The sequence below is a fragment of the Rhyacophila brunnea genome, unplaced genomic scaffold, assembly GCF_057557595.1.
Source record: "Rhyacophila brunnea isolate RB1 unplaced genomic scaffold, BYU_Rbru_1.0 scaffold_14, whole genome shotgun sequence".
Classification (NCBI taxonomy): domain Eukaryota; kingdom Metazoa; phylum Arthropoda; class Insecta; order Trichoptera; family Rhyacophilidae; genus Rhyacophila; species Rhyacophila brunnea.
The window spans coordinates 34,894,214-34,918,434 of NW_028232796.1; the positions used below are offsets into that span (position 1 = coordinate 34,894,214).

A 24,221-nucleotide genomic window follows, 5' to 3' on the forward strand; every position below is an offset into this window, starting at 1 on the left:
GGATTCATTGTGTCCATTCCGTATTGTATGTATAAACACAATGTATACAGAAAGGAAGCAGGTAAAGTAATAATTATTTAAACTTGACTCTCCTATAAACGAGTAAAATATATACACGAAAATCATCAAAGCACGATGTTAACTCTATAATATAATATGTAGGTAGTTAATAGTAGGTATATAATAGATAATATTATGTTACTATATTGTAGGTAAGATCAATTTAAAAATCTATTCTAAAATAAGTTCACTTGGTATTTATCCCGTCACATAAAAATGGTTTTACGATACGTATATCGGTCACATGTTGAGCATTATCAAGTATGAATAGGTACCTACCGTAATAATTAACATTTGAGTTTTAGTCAATACCTACTAAGGTGGTGGATGTAAAAAATGAGCTACGTAATGTGGAAAAGGGATAAGTAGTTGATAAAATTTCAAGTTATAGCTAAGTAGAAGGGGTTGAACTTTGTAATAGGAAAATCGAGAGTAATGGATGGCAATTATAATTTTAAATGTTAATTATTGTGTTTATATGTGGTGGATACCATGACGTGATCTAAGCGGTAAAAATATATCTTTTCTTTACCATGTTGTCTGATACAGGATCCAAAAGTTGTCAAGGCAACACATATTTCTTCAGCTTGTAGGATCTCTTGGTAGGAATGAAATTACGTTTTGCGCGCATGCCTTGCATGAATGTATGCGATTCGTGTTTTATAATTTAGTCGCATTTGCAAGCTTGGTCATCAAATGCCTAACTACGAACGACATCATGGCTCTCTATGTTCTGGCTCCATGGTAGACGCTCTGCTGGCCCCATGGCTTCACAAGGGGGGGGCTGACAAGGAAGTAGCCTGGGGCCTGTCTTGGCGGGTCGGCAATATAAGTATTATGAACAGACAACAAATGCAACTTAATAAAATATTAACGTTTGTATTATTGTCCATCCAAATCATCATTTCAATTGATTTACGCGACGCTGAAAAACATTCCCTGTCCAAATATTTAGGTAGATAAAGTATATAGTATAAAACTCTCACTAGTATTTTCAAAAAAATATCAAGCGCTCCGGTTCATACACTTTTTTATTTTGAGCGTTGCAGTGTACAAAAAACTAGTGCATAGCTTGCATTATAAATAATGCAATTAATGTGACTTAGCGACAATGTTCTATCTCATAAATGTTAACTATGTAAAATATTCAGTAGAATAATATTATCTATTAAAAAGCAATCACGATTTATCTACATTAAAATTAAGTACCTACCCAGGACTAGGGAATCCAATCCCGAGCCAAAATTCTGATCCCGGGATTTCGGGATTACAATTTGACAATCCCGGGATCCCGGGACTGGTCCCGGGATTGGCATTTTTTTCCATTGTTCATATAATTTTTTTATATTTTCAAATAACATTGATAAAATCGGTCAAAAATAAATCTAGTATAATTTATACTATTTAAGACATTTATTGTTAATATTGCATACGTTCAATCTTAGAAATACATAAGTTTAACGGAATAAATAATATTGTAATATAAATAATAATGTGAATTGAATATGAGATTGCTGTTTCTGATAGTAAAGACTTAATGAATGGGTTAGCGAGATTTAAAATAGTAAAGCAAATCATGGTGTACTTATGGCCTTTCCGCTTCATAAATTTAATTAGTCAGCCAAATATGAATCTGCCGTAAAACGTGTGAGATCATGGTGGAATTACTTTGTTATTTTCCAATCTTTCTCATTTTTATTAATTCATGTGACAAAATAAAATGAATCGGCAACTTGCACATGGGTATAAATCAAACTTCATTCAAACTCAGTTTATTTATAATGTAGTTATTTGTTATTAAAAGTATTTTTTCTGTTATATTTTCGTTTTTATTTTATTTTCCATAAAAATTGATAAAAAAATCAATCCCGAAAGTTTCGGGATTATGTTTATCAATCCCGGGATTCATAGGTATTGAAAATAGCTCGGGATCCCGGGATTGGATTCCCTACCCAGGACAATATATTATTTGTGGTATTGTCATATCATACTAATACGACGACAAAAATATTGCATGTTTTACTTGCATTATGTTATGAGATATTCCGGCGTTTGCCAAACTTTCTTTCGAACACACATAAATGGCACTGTGCCAGTGTTTCTCATTGGAAGGGGGGCATGGTCTAATTTTTAGGTGCCGCTCTGTTGTCTAATTACGGGGGCGGTACTCGTTAATGATTCCGGATTCCATAACTGTCTATACACATAATAAGTTGGAAATTACCTATTAACAATTTTATTATTATAGATGTAGCATGTAAAGAATATGTAGTATTTTTACGGCAATGCATTTGAAAGACGTTATACCTACACGGTATTGTGGCCGTTAAATTAACCTAACTGACATAAGCGGTGCCGCCACCGAACGGTGGTAAACTTGAGAAAGGCTGCTGTCAAAACAGTCAACCATATTCCACACAATGACGGCTATACCTCAGTTGAGGCATGGTCTAAAAAGATCGTGGCTAGGCGATGCGCGGATTGCGGGTCGCGGGTGCAAATGACGCATGCCGAACGAAATATAATATGTCATATAAATCCAACATGCGTCCATTTAATGTTCTATTAGTAACAATAATAATATATTCATTGACATGTTTTCTTTTTCATGTAAATGGGTAACGCTTTTAGTCATATTTAAACGAAACAAATTGATGTATTGACACCTCCACGTTCGCTCTCCGAATGCCAGCGAGTCCAAAATTTCGTCGCGCCTATAATTGAAAATTATTTTCCGTTTCACTGATGTATCGTCTTAAAGCAAATAATATAAGATTGCGTCAATTTCATATTGTTTATTCATACGCAAGATAAAATGCATTTTAAAGGCATCCAAACGAAATGCAACATTATACTTGCATTCAATTACTTGAGTGTTAAACCCGGCATCTTATTTCCGTATTTTGGTCTCTGTTTTAATGATGAGTAAATAAGTAAGTTGGTAGGTATATAATAAGATTACAATCTTTTGTATCAATTATATTATAAATGATAAGATACGTGATTCACTGGTAATGTAGATTAGCTACCAATGCCATTTATAGTAAACAGGTTAAGATTTTTATCTTGGCATAATAATATATATTATTTAGGTATTAGAAAATTCTTGTATCTATTCTTCAATTGATATTGAAGTGCCTCTGATTTCGTAATATGTATTTGCCTTTTGGTCAGCGTTTCAACCGGGGAAAACAGAAATAATTTTAAGTGCATTACCTTACAGCGCATCTATTCTATACACAAGACTGTTATCGGCAGCTATCGAGGATAGTTTTTCATAGGTATGTTTGTATCGAAGTATTTATTATAATTGTTACAATAAGTTAGCCGTCTAAACAGTCAAAACTGTCTATCTCGCTCTAAAATTTAGCACAGCCTAGAGAGGTTCTGTTAAAACATAGCACTTATTGTAACAATTACAACTAACTTATTGTAATTGTTAAAATAAGTGCTAATACTTCGATACAAAATGTGAAAAACTACGCTTGATAGCTGCCGATAGCAGTCTTGTGTATAGAATAGATGCGCAGGTGGGGTAGTAAGTTTTAAATGGGAAACATGTGATAAACTTAAACACGTCTTAAAGAATATGTAATTTTCAAAAGCTACATCTGTATCGTATCATAATATGTATTAAAGTTTGTCAAGTGAACGAAACGCGTATTCAATATTTGAGGACAGTCAACGCGCCTTGTGTTGCTTGTGATTTATAGCCTGAGTAATAAATAAGCTGCCTCCGGCTTCAAAACCTTTCTCTATGGCGACTGTCTATGATATCTCTATCATATTATTCAGTTCTGTGGTTATAACTGTTTCCATGATACCTAAACACAACGTATAGTTACATTTTTGTCTGTTTGTTGCGTTATAACTCAAAAACAAACTGTCGACATAAAATTGAGCGATGACTTTAAATTAAGTAAGTACGTATTTTTCAAAACATTTATACACATCAAAAATCATTAGATAAAATTTCTTTTTATTTTTAAAAACAATCTGTATTTAAATTAATATGCGATTACACGCTATTTAATAGCTATATAATCTATTTAATAATTATTTTGGAAAAAGTGGTAGTCATGACAAAAATTTTATGCGAAAAGGTTTTAGTTTAGGCTCTGTGATAGGAGCCTACCATATTTCATACAATTCGATAGACTGACTGAGCTTACGTGACGTAAAGTCCATACGAAAAAATAACACAATTCTTTGACAAATAATCCGACATTTATTTACGTCAAGACATAATAATATGGCGCGCTGTCGTATATTTTTTTTGTAAACCTTTGCAGATTGTTTTGTAATCTGTATAATACATTCCTACATATACGACATCTGTCGATGGCAAATTAAATTATTTTTATAGAATATAAAATAATCAAGTGATAAATATTATGTCAATATGCAATTAAATTTTTTTTTTTAAGAAGGTAGGCTATAAAATTTTATGTAGCCTAGTAATGCAGTAGTAGTAATAATAGTAGTAGTAATAGCCTAGTATGGAGTCTTCGCCACTGATTGATACGTACCAAAAATGTAAGATGTGAATATTACCAGTGTATGGTTAGCTATTAGATCTCCAAACCCATCTCAAGTTAAAGTTATCGATCTATAATCGTATAGGTAATAAAACAATTAGGTAATATTCACAAAGCGTTCGATAAAATTTCCTTCCTCGTTTACATGTTTTGACATGACACAAAGTAAACACATTCAATAAAATTGGCATTGATATCTCGCATCGATTATCAACCTTTGCTACGCGTGCTTTCATTCAATTGACCAACGTAGGTGCCTACCTAACTTCGATGCATTTAGGGATGTCATATTGAGAGATAAAGTATTGATACATATCGGTACTGGGTATGTAGATAGTATCGAAAGAAAGATAACACTCGAAGGAAGTATCTATCATTCTATCACAAGAATTCGTCCAACCTGTTATCGGCGTCGTATCGAAAAACGACACAGATAAAATGTTGTTCAAATTCAAACCTTCATCTGAGTTTTCTCAAAAGGAATAAACAAGTTACACGTTGTTTAAGGGCGGGTACATTCTATGGGGTGGAAAAATGGGAATGAAATAAAACATATTCAACGCTTACAAAAAATGCACTTCTTCCTTAGACTATAGATATATCTAGACGCCACCCATTGCATTGCTAAATGAAGCTGCGTGCCGTGCGTTTGGTTTGTGGGCGAGCGAACGCATTCGTATACAAATGTTTGAGACCATAGACCATTTCGCTGGTGTTCGCCCAAAGTGCTCGCACTAGACGCTCAGAATTAAAATATAATTTTCTATTTTTTTTTACGTTATATAGTATTTTTAAGCGGTCAAAATGCAACCATTAGGTAAAAATATCCATAATTTAAGTTATTTTAAAGAAACACTTGGTCACTTGATATTAAAATATATAATAATATACAACTAAATTATCACGGACATGTATCAACTTACCTATGAAACGTAATACCATCTTCTTGCTTATCAGTACGGCTACCACATTTTAATACAACACACAGAACCATCTTTTCTACTTAATTAACTAAAAATATTTACCACTGACTTTATGTTTAACACAAAAAATAGCAATTTTATCAACACGCGCTCACGGGTTATCGACGCTTGGTTAAGCAACAAACTAAGATTTGGCGGCGGCACCAAAGCAAATCATCTCACACATCTGTAAAGCTTTTATCTTACTCTAGCGCGTGTCGCAGAGATTATAAGGGTGCCGAATACTTTCCCACTCGCACTTATGCATCGTTTTTGTTCAGGCCTTGACTTCTTCGTTTGTTTTTTTTTTTCAGGGCTTCAAACCGGGACTGAAACGAAAATCGGAAAAACCGTTATTTTTGTCGATACGAAAACCGGAACCGAACCGAAAAAAATATCGTTTTTTTCGGTTTAGTACGTGTTCTCAAATAAGTGCGTTAACATGATCTTACTCCTCACTTCAGTTTTCGTTCAGTTATCGTGACGCATCTCGACATAATTGTCATCATTTATGATATTGTTGTTTTAATTTAATAAAACGCATTTTTTACACACAGTTGAATTCAGTTGAAAATGTCCCTCCGAGGCGGACGAAACCGGTCCTTATCTATTGATTAAAAGTGGAATAAGTTAAATTAAAACAACAATACAATGCAATTCCACCATGAATTGACAGTTAACAAAATAAAAAAAAACATTTATGATATTATATTATTTAAAAAAAATATGGCTACGGCCGTGCGGTGCAGCATAACCATTGGTTACGAAGCGGGGCGTAAAGGCAATTCAGGTAGGTACCATAAAATGATCTAAATTATGGTAGAATTTTTGTTAATACAAATAAAAACATTTAAACATTAATCACTCGAAGCTGAACGGAATAACCGTTATTTTTTTTACTTGAATCGGAACGAAAACCGAGACGAAAAAAATAACGATTCGAAGCCCTGGGTTTTTTCGCCTGCGGTGCCAATGGTTCTATGCGTCTTTTAAATTTACACTATTTTTAAGGACGAATGCAGTCTGCAATAATTATAATACACTTACTTAATATTTTTTTCTAAAAATATTTATAGCAGATGTTATTAACATATGGGTCACGTCGCAATTCAGAAGCTTCTAAATTTTCATGCGACAATTATTGTATCGTGCAACAACGACCTTTCAAATAGTACCAAATAATGATAACGTCGCGTCTCACGTACTCTTGAAGAATGAGATTGGTAAAACAGTGAGTTCTTTTACGTGTAAACAGTTATTATCACGATAGTTTAAAATTCCTTCTTTCCGACAACTGCTCTCGGTTTATGTACTGACTCATTCAATATTGGTGTATTTGAAGGTTGCAACACACACTATTGCAGTCTATAATATGTGTCTCATTTTCGTAGGACACACATATTCAAAACCATGCTTCAAAATGTAGTGCATTGGGGTATAGCCAGGTCTCGAACTGGACCGGAGCGCCGTTCCGATGCATAAAATCACCAAAATTATCGCTTTGTCTCGTGGTAAAATTAATTTGACCGTCTGATCTAGTTAGGCCATATAAAGAAAAATCTAAAACACTTATCTAACACTAAACATCTAACAAACTTATTTTTATCAAATACACATAAACTTGGATAATTATGTTAATATTTTCGTGAAATTATCCAACGCTCCGGTTCGTAAAAGTTTCCATTTCGAGCGCTGGATATAGCCTATCTGAATTCTATTTATTAATCTGTTCTGCGACATTCACAGACAATGTAAGTATTTATTTACATTATTTTTGTCTCAAATGTAAACTTATTGTAATTAGCGAATGTATATTATATTATAATATTTTGTACGTACTTACAATAAAATATAAATGACCGGATAATCATTTTCAGAGGTTATTTTTCAATGAGTTGAGTTATTATTATTATCGCTATTAATTATTGCTATCTGCATGTTTCTGAAAATCTTGTTATGTACGTATTCTTAATTATTGAAATGTTAATACTTACTAAGCCAGCAGTAAACAAATTTTAAAAATAACCGATATACTGGATTATTTGTTAGGTTAAGTTAGGTTATCATTCTTGAATTCATGAATTTTGCCATAATCAGTATTAAAATTGAATTAATGTTCATATTGAATCTAATAAAATTGGAGACCGTATACTATACGGTCATCTCTTTCCGATAGAAAGCTCACGGCGAACTGTGCTAACTGCGGTGAAATGTTTTACGTACAATTTACATGTAACCGGGTTTGCCACTAACACTCCATTTTCACTACCAAATTCCACTGAATGCCGAGAGGAATGGAGTCAAGTCGTGGATAAGACTGACAGCCAAATCATTCGGGTGACGATCCTGAGTCACGAAGTCTCGATGAAGAATAAAAATAATTATACATTTTTGATCGGTTTTAATTCTGTTCCCATCATGTAACTACAAACATTCCCGGTTAAATAGTTGTATATCACTTCTTTTCAAACACGTGCCACATGCATTGGTAACTGCATTATAAATAGAATAAGTGAGTTGCATTTAAACTAAGATTAATACATTGAAGCAGAGACAAAATACGTGCACGCATACAACTTTGACCGTAACAGTGACACATAATGCTATGTTATATGCATCTGTATCCTACACTGTCATTTGATAAGGCCACAATGTTACTAATAGTAATTACAATATGAATGTGTATTCAAATGGTACTAAAGAAAACACGTGTATGCTTTTTGGCTAGTGCATCCAATATTTTAGATATGATTTATTATGTTAAATACCGTACCCGTGTCTAGGCTTGGTGCCTCTCACTAATAGTGACCGCCAACATTTCATGAAAACGTTCTTGAAGCATTCATTTTTCGTAATTATGATAAATACCATCATCATGGTCATCAAGTCATTGAACTAAAAATATTTCTCTAATGGTGTTAACTGTAAATTAGTTTTGGTGGAAATACATTGTGTTACCTAATTAAAATAAAAAAAATCATGTCCGATTGTAATAAGATCATAATTTAATTATGGTCCTCCACAGAGTAGACTGAGTAGAGGTTTGTGTTAATAGATTTTTGTTTTTATGAAAAAATGGATTTTGTTAATGCGTCAATTACATTGAGCTTCTTTACGAGCTGTTTGTTGGCGAATTTATAATCTGCCTGTAAAGTCGCCCAGGTAATCATCGAACATGTTAGCTTGTTCGATGATTACACTTGACGACTTTACAGGCAGATTATAAATTCGCCAACAAACAGCTCGTAAAGAAGCTCAATGTAATTGACGCGGGTCTAGGACGATTTGGCACCGCGAACTGGCCTCCGCCGATTGGCCTCCAGTAATTGGCCGCTGGTACAATCGGACGCCGGCCCAATTGGACGCCGACCCAATTGGCCTCCGGGAGGATTGGACGCCGCACAGTTGAATTAAATGCGCAAAGTAATAGACGTACGTTAAGATTTGTTGGAGTAAATAAGCAAGTCAGTTTAATATGCTTCTATCTTCTCAGTAGTATACTTAGTACCTTATACATTTCGCGCTTGACACATTTTTAATATAGATTGAGAATAATTATTATGCCTTATGATGTTTATTAAAAGAAAATAATTCTTCCCTAGCTAAAACTTAAAGATGTGCATAATCAATTAATTTATTGTCTATGCCAAATCGTCCCATTCCCAATTGACGCATAACCACTTGCTCATAATATTTTAGAACTGCTAATTTTTACAAATACTATAAGTCCGGGTACAGGAAAATCTCTCTCAAATTCAACGTTTGTTGGATGTACTATCAACGTTGGATCAATAGTTAGTTATAGAATAATTATTGGAAATATTTGCCACGAATATTTTCTTCTTCGAAATATCTTAATTCATCGTGAGTAGTATATAATGGTATATAATGAGGGATTTTGTTTTAATGTTATTTCAATTTTTGGTGTCAGTCAATATATTTGTGTTTTGCCGGCATCAAATTTATACTCACAAATATCTACATTAAATTCATTTTCGAAAAACATAAACGTGAAAATACCGGTATTTTTTTATTTTTGTAACTGGTATTTCGGTTTCGATTAATAATTGAATACAGGTATTACAATCCCTACTCACAACCACAACCTATTAACGTCTTTCATGTACCTATACTGATTTTATTATATATCTCTAAATAGTTATTCTTCTTTATGTTTCAGCTGGACCCATCCGCCGGCAAAGAATTCATGGGGTATGTCGTGGCAGCAAACCCTCTCGGGCAGATCTTGTTCTCCCCTTTAGTCGGCTGGTGGTCGAACAGAGCCAAGACCATTAGACTTCCTCTACTCTCCACCATTGCTCTTTTCATCTTGTCCAGCGGGATATACGCATTCCTTGAGGTATTTAAAAGCGAGAAGAAGTACTGGATGCTCATTGGAAGGTTCTTCGTGGGAGTTAGCTCAGGTTGGTACCTCCAAATTGAACCAAATTGCTTTGAGCTCTTATAACGTTTTTGTTGATGAGAGTTTTGAATTTTTTTTGAGTAACGATTTCTGGCTTCTTCATAACTATGTAAGATACCAGGATCTAAGGTTGCCAAAAAGTCCCGGCTTAGCCATAATCTCCTGTAATATAAGTTTATGCTTAGTATAGCGGCTGGAGCTTACCCGGGACGCATAATATCCCAGAATTGTACGTGTCCGGAAACGTGTACGTATGCAGTTCGCCGTATCACATTTCGCCGTGAAATGTATCGGAAATATATGGCCATATATTTAAGACCATCCAACCTCTTTGGGTCATATAGTACTGACATAAAATTCATGTCTCAATAAAACACGGTTCTTGTGGGTTTACGTTTACACTATACAGGAGCAAATAAATTTTGAAAATAACCGATATACCTACTGCATTATTTGTTAAGTTGGGTAAGGTTAGGTTAGGTTAGGTTTTAATTCTTGAATTCATGAATTTTGCCAAAATCAGCTATGAAAATTGAATTAATGTTCATATTGAATCTAATAAAATTGGAAACCGTATAGTACCTATACGCTCATCTCTTTCCGATAAGAAAGCTCACGGCGAACTGTGCTACGGTGAAATGTTTTACGTACAATTTACATGTAACCGAATTGTATGCTTCCCGTTCCGGATGCAACCGAGTAATATTACATCGCATAATATTATTGGTATAACTGTTAACGACCTTTGTTTTTGTTTCAAGATTCTAGAATATGATAATTATTTTCATCATTTTCATCCTAGAGCCGGAGTGCGAAGTTATCAAATCAAATTTATTTATTTTACATATAATGAACAAATTACAAATTCAAAGCGTTCACGACATGACATAAAATAAGTGTTGCAACAATTTTTAAAAATAAAAATACAGAGAAGTGTGAGTTAATAATACAATAAGTAACAAAATAAGAAAAGAAATAAAACAAAGCAACAAAAATAAAAGTAGATGGAAGCACACAGGGTGAACTATATATAGATCCTATCTTAAAAACTTATTAAACAACGTCCACCTAAGTTCACCCTCACGTAAGTGGAATATATCAATATCCGAAGCGATTTCATTAAACATGGTTATTGCCCTCCCAATTGGCATCACTTTTGGCAGGTTAGTTCTGCACCTTGGGAGAACAAACGACGGATGCCTCGATTCCTAAGGTAAATCAGAGACACACAAGCCAACACCACCAAGAATGGCAGAGTTCACATTTACGCCGCGTATAAGTCTGAAAAAATATGTAGCTAAATAAATATCCCTTCTAAATTTTAAGCTACAGTATATAAGCATAGGTACCTAAGAGAAAGTCAGCCGGATAGAGCCACGGATAATATCCATACAGCCGAAAGTAAAGGAGTCTCAAAAAATTCTTTAGGATTCTCTCCATCATAAGGCCGTACTTCAACTGATGCGGGGCCCAAATGATAGACCCACTCTCACAGTGGGTTGTCCCTAGACAAAATGCTGCTCCTGCGCAGGGCCATAATGCCGCCCTATTTTTTATACAATATTTTTTTATCATCCGTGCTCGTGTCGTTTCTGGTCACCAAGGACATCAACAAGGGGAGTAAACTAGACATCGCAAACCCGACAAAAAATACTGTACTACATTATACTTATTACTTTTTATACTTGTGCTGTTTTTTATGTATTTTATCAAGTTATTTTTATTAATTGAGTTTCTTCTTTATCTTCGTATTTTTTGATGCCATGTTAATTGTATAATCTTATAAACAAATTTGAATGTAATTATTATACCATAAATCCAGGCTATTCAAATCTTCTAATCGCATTATTTTGACGATAACACTGCGCCGCATTTGTAATGATTATAATGTCGGAGTGAAAAGACGTCTGCATCAAGAGGCGGCAGGAACGCAATAATTTGTCAATATCAGACGACTGAATGCCGTAAAGAATGCAATTGTCAGCAAAAACGAGTAATCCAATGAGAAAAATATCGTCTTAGCTATATGGTGTCAATGGCCACTATAGTATTATCAGTTACTACTAGAGATGGGAAAACTGGTCGATTTTTAAGACTAAGTATACTTACTACCAGTATAAAAAAATACTTAGTATAGAAACTTGTTCCAAAATACTTACTAGTATTTGGAATACTATATAGACTGTTTGGCGTGCGTATGCGACAAAAGTTTCGTACTCAAGTGAAACTAAAACCAACTCCATATTTTAGTATTTGAAATACGTATCGGCTCAGGGAACTCAGACTGTGTATGAATTCTTCAATAGAATCGCTAAAAATACGCTGAGCTCCGCTTCTCGAAAAGTCCCATTAATTATAAAATTTTAAACACCATTTTAAATTTATCAGTTATTTTTCTGTTAGGTTACAATATTCTTGTTAACAAAAATGAATAACAATGATTTTTTTTATTGTAAACTGCGTCACCTCAGTCACCTCGCCACATTTCCGAGGGAATAATATGCTGCTACAGAAAATTTATGACCTATTTGTTCACACATAAGATGATGTCATTTGCATGCATAGGCTAATAAATTAAAATATAGTTGTATTTGAGTGCTACCTCGCTCGCGCGCATTTAATGTCAATAGTATTGAAAGTTTACCAACTAGCCAGCGACTCGCGATGATATCATCACAAGTTTTTTGGAATAAGTTTATTGGGCCACACATACTGAGTACGGGTAGTTTCATCCGAAACTTGATTACACAAACTGGTGACAGTATTTCCAACTCACCTCTAGTTACTACCCCCGTTTCACATATGGACAACGAACTTTATCGCGTGAATTTATACCGTAGCGATAAAATTCTTTGTATGTGAAACGGGGCTAATAATTATAGTATTTTCGTGTATTTCAAAAATGCTTCGTTCATATTGTTTTACACAATACGCCATAGAAACAACTACCGGCAATTGAGTACATTGGTATCAAAGTGGGACATACGCCACCTCCCACTAAATTCATGTTTTAATTGATTATGGTAGTGCAAGTGATGCTCTTTTCAAAAAATCCACCAAAAGTATCAAAAACGGTAGTTTTCATAGAGATTTTTTAGTTTAAAGTTGATAAGTTATATGAAAAACGGTCACTTTTCACACATGTTTGTGAGTCTCCTGTAAAATTTTGTAAATGGCTTATGTCCCACTTTGATACCAAGGTACTCAATTGTCCACCTGTTGTGTTTGGCCTTGTAGGCAAGGCAGCAAGATAATTATATTATGTTCATTTCATTTATCTGAACATTCTGCAATAAACTTTGTATGCTTACTTGGTTTGAATCCAACACATTTATTTTATTTGTTTTGGTGACCATATAATTGACATTATCATTTTATAACAGTTATTGATTAGAGTCATAGTATAGTAATGCATTTTCAATTTAATTATTAATGTATACATATTAAATTTGCAATAATATTTTATGTTGATTGTTTAAATTTTAAATATTAGTAATTTACTTTTAGTTGGTAGGCAGAATGACTCAAATGTCCGAATAGTATCAATTTAATATCTGTATAAAATTATCAATGCTCTAAACATTTTAACATGATCCTGTCCCTATTCCAGAGATTCCCAACAAGAATCCGCGAACCATGTCAGGGACAGCATTGTCACGTCTTGTCTTACCGGGTTACATGTAAAATGTGTACGTATTACATTTCACCGTAGCACAGTTCGCCGCGAGCTTTCTTATCGCAAAGAGATGAGCATATACTATACTGTCATCTCTATTTCCATAGCTGATTTTGGCAAAATTCATTAATTAATTCAAGAATGAAAACCTAACCTAACAAATAATCCAGTATATCGGCTATTTTCAAATTTTGTTCGCCGCTGGCTTCCTGTAAACCGACAAGAACCGTATTTTATTTATACATGAATTATATCTCAGTACTATACGACCCAAAGAGACAGTCTTTAATATACGACCTATTACCGATGCGATATTTCACGGTGAAGCGTGATACGGCGAACTGCATACGTACACGGTCTTACCGATCTTCTATTAAAAAATCGCATTTGGCGCGTGACTTTAGATCTAGCATTTTTCCTGCTAAAATACCTTATTTCATTACTGCGTGTGTCATATTTTTGCGGACAAGAATTGATAACACTCTAGTCAGGGAGTTCCACGAGAATTATTAAAAGCTTGCGAAAATGTAGAACTTTAATGTATTATTTACGCACAGATGTATCTTGGTCTAGACCAGTGGTTCTCACGTGAAATTTAGCTGTGGCCGCACAATTGACATTGACATTTCTATGGAAACGTCTGGTGGCCGCACCAAATTTCACTTTTGTTGTGATTGAAAAAATTAAAGCTAAATTTTATTTACTAAAAAAATGGATCAATTTATTTATTAAGTCCATTTAATAGAAGACATTTGAACATTTTAGTACAAATTAATCTATTCAATTAAAAATAATGCAAATAGAAATCCCTCAATACTCCTTTTTTCCAATGCGAGCCGCATGGCTGCTTCTAAGTTTACATCTGTCAACTGGCTTCGATATTTGTTTTTTTATGAAGTGCATTTCTCTGAATAATCACAGTATACAGTAGTAGGAAAAATCGTCAATAATAGGTAATTAATAACAAAGCAATTGTTGCCAATTCTTTGAATTGACTTGATTCTTGGTCAACGTATAACGTCAACCAAAATTGTTCAACCGTCGTATTATTAAAATGGTTTTGAAGTATTTGGCCATGACTCATTTCCAATAACGCATATGCAACGTTAGGCCAGGTAATTAAATTAAATACTGAAAATGATGTTGGTGGCCGCAGCAAAATCCTCTGGTGGCCGCACATGAGAACCCCTGGTCTAGACCAGGCATTATACTGCTCACTCTTGTTTTCCTTTTTACATGCTTATCGTTAATCATTTTGCATCCTTTCTTATTATACCCTACAACCTACATGCACGTTTGTATGCAAGAAAATTAAATAACAATTTATCATTTTTCACTGATATACGTTGAGATTGACTCACTCTTCCATTTTCAACAAAATAATGTTTTCCTTGCAGAAGCGAACACACAATGGAGTACAAAGTTCACTTAAACAATAATAATGTATTCATTAGTGTTGATAAGTGATAATATTTATTATTATTACGAATAGTTAGGTACATATTGTACTACCTATATCTTGTTTTTTTAACGTTTTTTATTAGCGTTTATCATAACAGGTTAATATTGTATTTAGCATACGATAACAAGTTGCTAGAAATCTAATTTCGATTGACAATATCTCATAATTAGTTAATTAAAGCTGTATGCTGTTAGGTGAATACCAGGGAACTCAGAAATAATGGGAACTCAAATACCTACCTAACGGGAAAGGAGAAGCTGGCAACCAGGGAACTCAGAAATAATCTGTTCTGTGCAGGCAACCGATCTCGAGTAAGGAAGAATACGGGATAAATTTAAACACGTGTCAAGAATACGTCATACGCCGAATACTGACAACTGCTCTCGATTTCCCGACGATATGACGTAATTGTGACGTCAGCCAATACACGATCGAGGCAAGCCGCCCAACACACACTGCTCACCATAGATATTATTACGCTGAAACACCTATTTGTGTATGGGGACAATGAATAACGCCAGCATTTGACTAGCGTTATTTTCTCGAATGCTATTATCACTCCGGTAGTACGTAACAATGATGTCATATGACATCATGTCGACCGGGCGACTACAACTCGTAAGTTCTAATATAAGGCCCTTGGCTCCCATTTAATATTGGTGTATTACACACACTATTGCACGTCTATAAAGCATGGTTCATTTTCGTAGGACACTCACACATTCAAAACAATGCGTCAAAATTTACTATATTGGTATATAGCCTAACGGAGTTATATTATTTATTATCTGTTCTGTGGTGAATACAGTAGTATGTATTATGATTTTATCGCTCGCTAGTCTTCTTGCGTCTTCCCATGTCGAGCCAGTATCCCTCAGCTGCCGCCTTATGGAATACTGGAGTCTGGCTGGTATAAGAACACGCAGGGCAGATAGAACCTTAATCCGTAGTGCGTGGCTGAGCCAGGCCTATCGTCTCGTCTTCATCTCCAGCTAGTCGTCTGAGCGACCGAGACTGAGACATAACGACACGGCCACCAGAAAATTCAATAATAGGTATAAACTGACGTTCTACAAACGTTGTGTTAATTGCCTGTCATTTGTAGCTCAATTTCATAACACTAAAAACAAAGTTCGAGCAAGCCCGTGACACGCGTGAGATTGGTGGAATGGCGTGATACGCGTGAGGACTAAACTCTGTCAGTCATACGTCTTATTTGTTTTCATTGAACTATAATACATACTACATTGATGGTGTTGTCATGTTTTCAAAATTCAAAATTTCTAAACCAAACTATAATACCTATATACTTTTTTTTGTGATTTTACCGAGGCTTTGACTGCGACTCGCTGTCATATCGCCTCTTCTCTTCTAGAAAGGGATCCGTCGATCAGGTCCTCACTCCTATTCTGCTAATACCTAGCTCTTCCGTCTTACCCACCGCCAGGACACCCTTCAATTCGTCGTCATTCTCATAGATATCCGCAATTCGTAGCTGTACTCTGTGAAGTTCATATTTAGGGCATTGCAGTGCTATATGTACATTGTCCTCTAAAACATGACATTCATCGCAGAGCTGCGATTCGCTTCTTACCATGAGGACATCAAATCTTTTGCCCATGGTGTGCCCTGTTCTTAGCCTCAGTATTAACTTAAGCTTATTCCTCGTCAAAGAAGACTCTACAAACCAGGGCACCTCTCGTGGTGATGGTAGAATAGACTTACTCCATTTCCCTTTTTCTAATGATGCCCTATGGTGAAAATCTATCCACCTACTTTGGCACATTTTCTTTATAGCCTCATTCCAGTCCAGGTTTTCTGGTATCCACTGATATGGTACCCCTGAATGGCCAGCTTCCTTTGCCAGATCATCTGCCCTTTCATTGCCCTCAATGCCCATATGCGATGGGATCCATTGAATACCTATATACTTACAAAATATTCTTCTATCTATAAATTTCTAAAATTGTGTATCTAAGTATGATTTAATGGCATAATTTGTGACTATTATCTATTATGGCTTAGTTTACGTAGGGTTTAATTGAATTTTAAAAATTGACCAACACTATCTGCAATTTTTATTGTCATAGTTCAATGAAAACAAATACCTAACTGACAAAGCTTATTTAGATCGGACGTGGATTCTTTTCCATAAAACGTTTTGTTCTCATCGCATTGACTTGCAAGACTACAAAGTATTACGCTGCCATAGAAATGATTAATAAATAGAATTCACATAGGCTATACCCCCAATCTCAATATACTAAATTTTCAAGCAGGGTTTTGAATGTGTGAGTGCCCTACGAAAATGAAACACACATTATAGACGTGAAATAGTTGTGTGTTGTAACCTACCTTCAAGTACACCAATATTGAATGAGCGTCAGTGCATAAACCGAGAGTAGTTTCCAAAACGAAGGACAAGCTTAGAATTACGTATTCTTGACACGTGTTTAAGTTTATATATTCTTCTACACTCGAGATCGGTTGCCTATTACTCCACACCCGTTAGGTATTTCAGTTATCATTAATTCTGTGTTCCCTGCATGTTGCCTTAGGCATAAAGCCCATTGACGCAGCGAGTGCGGCGCTCGCGCAAAATTTCTACAAGTGGCGCGTAAATCATCGAAAATACAACGTAATCAAATACGCCAGCGCACACTGGACTTGACGATGCCTTGTGTCCCGCCTGCCGCATGAGTCACCGTTTTTCGCTTCTCGGCGATACGATTTAATGAAAATACAAAGAAGTCCATTCATTGAACACGGCTAACAAAATCACGCTGCTCGAGGCGTCGTCGATCGACGGGCGAGAAGCAATTATTTAATAACAGAGAAATCTTTGTTTAATTTTATTCCGTGTCCTATATTTCGCTGGTTGAATAATGTCGTCGTAAATATTAATTACAAGCCCCGAAATAATATAATATTTTAATTGCTTTGTTATAAGAGACGCTGTAATAATAATTATTTTGTGCTGCTTGGGCCGCTTATTACATAAGTGAAGGGTAATGCGCGGCAAGAGACGTGTGATTATGGTTATGAATAAACGCTTCATATGCCGACTTCGCCCGCTCGACGCGTTCTATGGGCACTATCGCTTAGGCATAAAGCCCATTGACGCAGCGAGTGCGGCGCTCGCGCAAAATTTCTACAAGTGGCGCGTAAATCATCGAAAATACAACGTAATCAAATACGCCAGCGCACACTGGACTTGACGATGCCTTCTGCCCCGCCTGCCGCATGAGTCACCGTTTTTCGCTTCTCGGCGATACGATTTAATGAAAATACAAAGAAGTCCATTCATTGAACACGGCTACCAAAATCACGCTGCTCGAGGCGTCGTCGATCGACGGGCGAAAAGCAATTATTTAATAACAGAGAAGTCTTTGTTTAATTTTATTCCGTGTCCTATATTTCGCTGGTTGAATATTGTCGTCGTAAATATTAATTACAAGCCCCGAAATAATATAATATTTTTATTGCTTTGTTATGAGAGACGCTGTAATAATAATTATTTTGTGCTGCTTGGGCCGCTTATTACATAGGTGAAGGGTAATGCGCGGCAAGAGACGTGTGATTATGGTTATGAATAAATGCTTCATACGCCGACTTCGCCCGCTCGACGCGTTCTATGGGCGCTATCGCTTAGAGTTGTCTCTCGAATACCTCCGATATAATTTTTAAATAAGACGTATGTACTCCGTATCGCACAGCTTGACAGTGGAAGCGATAGCCATAGTTATGGCAGGTGGTATCTACTTCCGTAATATGAAGTCTTGAGATGATAAAAAATAGAAGCAAGTACGCAACCCTGTCTGACTCCGGTTGTGGCCTCACACCGTTCTTAGTTAGAACCAGACTAGACTGATGCTGCAATAAATTCCTTATTTTGATTTCCAGCGAATATTGCAGCGGCCAGATCATACCTATCGGCGGCAACCCGATTAAGTGAGCGCACCACTGCCGTGTCGATAGTCTCATTGGCGCAGGTCCTCGGGTTCGTGATCGGGCCCGGTCTCCAAGCGGCGGTGACTCCTCTGGGAGAGGATGGCGTGCAGATATCCGGCGCCCTGCGACTCAACATGTTCACGGCGACCGGGTGGATCAACGTCATCCTCGGGATCGTCAATTTCATCCTGTTCCTCCCCGTCGTGTTCAACGAGCACAAGATCGCGGCCAGAGAGGCTATGATGTATCAAGGGAAAACTAATGGTGAGTGAAGTGGCAGAGGAAGTTACAAATATTACATACTACATAGTCTTAAGGGCCCACATGCCCCACGTAGTTCAAAATGGAGCTTTTATGGTATTTTCAGAGCATAAGCCTAGATATTCCTTAAACGTTGTAGATAATCTATTTATATAATTTTGAAGCCTTATTATCCTTTATATTTATTTTAAACATTTGATGACTGCATAAAGTATTTTTATTACATAACATAGTATTCTTTTAAACCTCTTGATCTAATGTTTTCGAATATAGTCATATTTCAGTACACCCATGTTCAGTTGTGTTAAGATTTTTTAGATTTATTAATTTTTAAACGTATTTATAAAACCATTAGTAAAATTAATGCAATATAGTGAAATATTTACGATAAAAAAATATATTTATAATCTATGTGATCCCAAATTTGACAAGAATTAGGCATTTTATTATTCAAAAAATGGGCACGATTAACACATTTGAAGATAATTCTAAAGATACTGATTATAAGCTATGTCTTTGACCATTCAAATGTGATAACACATCCTACGAATAATGATTGTTTTATAATAATTATTGACCTAAGAATAAGGTAGTATATTTTTGAAATACGCCATTTCTATTGGCATTTCCCAGTTATTTACTGTTAGTCTATAGTTTCGTCATTCCGCAGAATATGTTGAATGATCACCATCTCTATAAATTCAATGATTTAGAGTGCCAACTCTAATGTGTTAGTATTTTGAATTATTACTCATTATTCATGCTGGTTTCAATTAATTTTAACAGTTTCTACGTGTGCGTATGTTAAAATTACTTGTGCTATTGCATCCATAGATAATATCTTGAACAGATCCCAACCTGCAGACCATAGATAATATATAATAATTTAGTAGAAAATCCATAGAGAAAACCACTAAAAACAAAGAACACGAGATTTTGATATGAGTAGAAAATGTGTAGGCATGTAGAAAATGATAAAAAAAAGTTCATTGAGTCATGCGGGTGTCGGTGCAGTGCGGTACGCGTGAGGTGACCTCATTTCGGCCGATTTTGCTGAGAATGGAAATTAAAGGTTCAAAATGTGCTACGGGATGGGAGCATCGGTCTGATAACATTTTAAATGCCAAGAAAAACGACATTACAAATTTTTTTCCCGTAGCGGCAGCTTACTGTGACATCACGTGACATCACAATATGACGTTATCATAATATATTTGAACCTTAATTGTCATAATGGTACACACGCAAAATTATACAATTTAATCCTCTATTTGTATTATTTATAATTATCTAAGTAGGTATGTCAAATATTTAGACATGGAATCATAATTACTGCTTAAAATTGACACAAATTGCCGGAATATAATAGATAACAAATTGTATCAAAGATAATTATTTTGATATCTTTATCTGTCTTCAAACGCGCTGAAGAAAACTTTTTTTGTATATAAGTAAGTACGGAATTTTAATATACTAATACCCCGAAGTTACGCGATAGGTGGGTCCGACGAAATTCGCTTAATCGCGTAAGTGTGGATACAACTTTGCATATAAATACATATAAATTTAATTTATTTGTTTAATTGGGACCAAGGACTGACATATTATACACTAGTTTAGAAGAAAAATATTTAATACATTGCAGTTCTTTGTACAAAATATTCAAAAAAAATAATGAGTTACTTAAAAAAGTTATTCATAAAATCTAACAAATTCATCTGACGACACAATGCCTTCTTTTTTTAACGCAGAATTTTTTCATAGCAAGTTTGATTTGATTAGCAATGATTAGGGAATCCAATCCCGAGCCAAAATTCTGATCCCGGGATTTCGGGATTACAATTTGACAATCCCGGGATTGGCATTTTTTTCCATTGTTAATATAAAATGTGTACATTTACAAACAACATTGATAAAATCGGTCAAAAATAAATCTAGTATAATTAATTTATACTATTTAAGAGATTTATTGTTAATATTGTGTACATTCAATCTTGGAAATACACAAGTTTAATGAAGTAAATAATATTGTAATATAAATAATAATGTGAATTTAATATGAGATTGCTGTTTCTGATAGTAAAGACATAATGCATGGATTAGCGAGATTTAAAATAGTAAAGCAAATAATCATGGCGTACTTATGGCCTTTCCGCATCATAAATCTAATTTTTAGACCATGTCCGATCCTAATAGGATCATATGGGCCTCCACAGAGTAGAGGTTTGTATTATCAGATTTTGTTTTTTTTTTACGAGAAATGGCTGTCAGCCACTTGCTCAACCTGCAAAATCTAATTAGTCAGCCAAATATGAAACTGCCGTAAAACGTATGATATCATGGTGGAATTACTTTGTTAAAAGTGCGAAGCATTGTTTTTTTTCCAATCTTTCTCATTTTTAATAATTCATGTGAAAAAATAAAATGAATCCGCAACCTACACATGGGTATAAATCAAACTTCATTCAAACTCAGTTTATTTCTAATGTAGTTATTTTTTTATTAAAAGTATTTTTTCTGTTTTATTTTCGCTTTTATTTTATTCTCCATAAAATTGTTAAAAAAAATCGATCCCGAAATCCCGGGATTATGTTTATCAATCCCGGGATTCATAGGTATCGAAAATAGCTCGGGATCCCGGGATCCCGGGATTGGAATCCCTAGCAATGATCATATTAGGATCGGGCATGGTTAAAAAATGCATTGTATGAACTACCCTAAATTCTTTTCCATTGCAGATTAATTTTCAGTAATTATATCAGGCTATTATCGCCCTACGTCTGTCAAAAACCGGAAGCATTTTAACGTAGTTAAATTTATATCTAATAAACAAATAAACTTTATGCATTATTAAAATAAAGTATGGATGTTGCCAAGAACTACCCTGAAATAAGTTCAACTTTTACTGGAACTTTATTTAGCAACAACGATTGTTTTTGTGTGTATATATTTAATATTGACCTGTGCTTAAATGAATTTCAATAATACTCATCAATTTTTATACTACTAATTTCACATAATATATAAGCAATTAATATTCATGATGTGCTTTGAACCCAATTGATATGATTTTTTTGTCCATCGCATCGCTCAGACTTATTGGAATTATTATTATTACTAATCTAATTGTCATATTAATTTACCTCAAGATTTAATCTTGCAGACAGAGAATCTCTGTCATGGCTCATAAATATAATATTGTTGATAGACTCTGGTCGCGTTATCTATATAAGGTTCTATAGCTTACTATAGGGTTGGCGAACCTTTTTACGTACGCGTGCCAAAATTTCTGAAAATTGTTCATAGGGAAAAATAAAAAAAAAGGTTTTAAGAATTTTATATGTATTTCTCAGGTCTCCAAATGTCGCGGGTGACCATTTTGGCGGTCTCGTTGTAGAGGGACGAGACCGCTGTAGGAGGGTGACCAGGAGTTAAGATGAAGAGTCGAGATTTAGTGTTTGCTCCGATGGATGGAGGAGCGAGCTTTATGTGCGGCGTAAACAGTCGGTACAAGAGTATGTTGCAAGAGTTATGATACCGTTACGAGGTCCGATTCTCGGTAGAATGAGATGCGGAGCGATACAGAGACTGAGATACTGACAGACCGGGAAGTTATAATCGAGTGTCATTCCCGATCAATTGTGATCCGCTATTTATTTATGTACTCACAATCGAAATAATATCTTGAAAAGAATATTACGAAATAACTGTTATAATTGAGTCAGCTATTTTATATCGAGTTTGCGATAATTGGATATGGCTGACTATATCTATGGGTAAACGGATATTATGGAAATTATAATTGCAATCAGCTGTTTACTTGTGAGTTTTCAATAAGTGGGCACTACGAGAAATTGATATTACGGAATTCATAATTGCGGTCAGCTATTTAATAAGTATCGCCGATCAATATGCTAACACGGCTTGAGTTGTTTATCCCCATATGTATAATAATTAATTGTAAATATTATTGGTACTTACTTAATTTCTTCTCTCATCAAAATAAAACATTCGCGTGCCATAGGTTTGCCACCGCTGGCTTACTAGGTAACTGGCGCAACCAATAGTTGTATATTGTATATGTGCAATTGTTATCTCGACATCACATTGATAATACTGTGTACATTAGGATTTATTTATTTATAATTTTACCAAGGCTTTGATTGCGACCCGTTGTCATATATCGCCTCAGGGATCCATTGTTCCTTGCCTTCAATTCTATACTTATTTACCACTCCAAAATATCGGGGCACAATAAAATTCTCGTTGCACACAGGTAGCAAATTTACTGTCATAAATTATTAGTGTCTTTAATATGTAATCCTCGTAAACTGTAAAATTTAAATAAACCTATCATTTTACTAATAAAGGTTGTACCAAGCAATATCAGATTGTTGTACCTACTACACACCAGGAACGTAAGTCCGAGCGGGTGCACTTTTCACGATGGAAATGTTAATATCCGCCTTCCTCCGACATAATATGTCTGCATGCATGCCCCCCACTAGGGGAGGCCTGGCAAGGGCTCTAGCCTGGGGACCCGGGTTTAGGAGGGCCCGGCGTGGCGGATCGACCAGTTAAATGAGAAAAACACACACCACAAATTTGCTCCAATAATATTATAATATGAGGCACTGATCGCGACCCCTTTTCGTGGTAGCCAAATAACATGCGACCCCTCGCCATATTGGATGAAAAAGCCAATTTTTAGTTTTCCACCAACAATAATTATAAAATAAAATTAATTTAATCTATCATAGAATTCACTTCAAGGGTGGCCATATTGTCATTAAAAATGAAAATCGCTTTCTATCCGTAGGTATTGCTTTATTATTAATTTATTCAATAATTTTGCGATGGTATTATAGCCACGAACTCTTATGATTTT

General features: G+C 35.1%; 1 protein-coding gene across 1 annotated transcript in view; it reads left to right on the forward strand.

The window, feature by feature from the left end:
* Cln7 (CLN7/MFS domain-containing 8) overlaps positions 1-24,221 on the forward strand; it is a 64,977-nt gene that overhangs the window by 34,709 nt on the left and 6,047 nt on the right. Inside the window, exons 2-3 of the mRNA XM_085942226.1 lie at positions 9,741-9,984; positions 19,025-19,336. Of these exons, the coding sequence (XP_085798352.1) occupies positions 9,741-9,984; positions 19,025-19,336 (556 nt within the window). The remainder of the gene's footprint in view (positions 1-9,740; positions 9,985-19,024; positions 19,337-24,221) is intronic.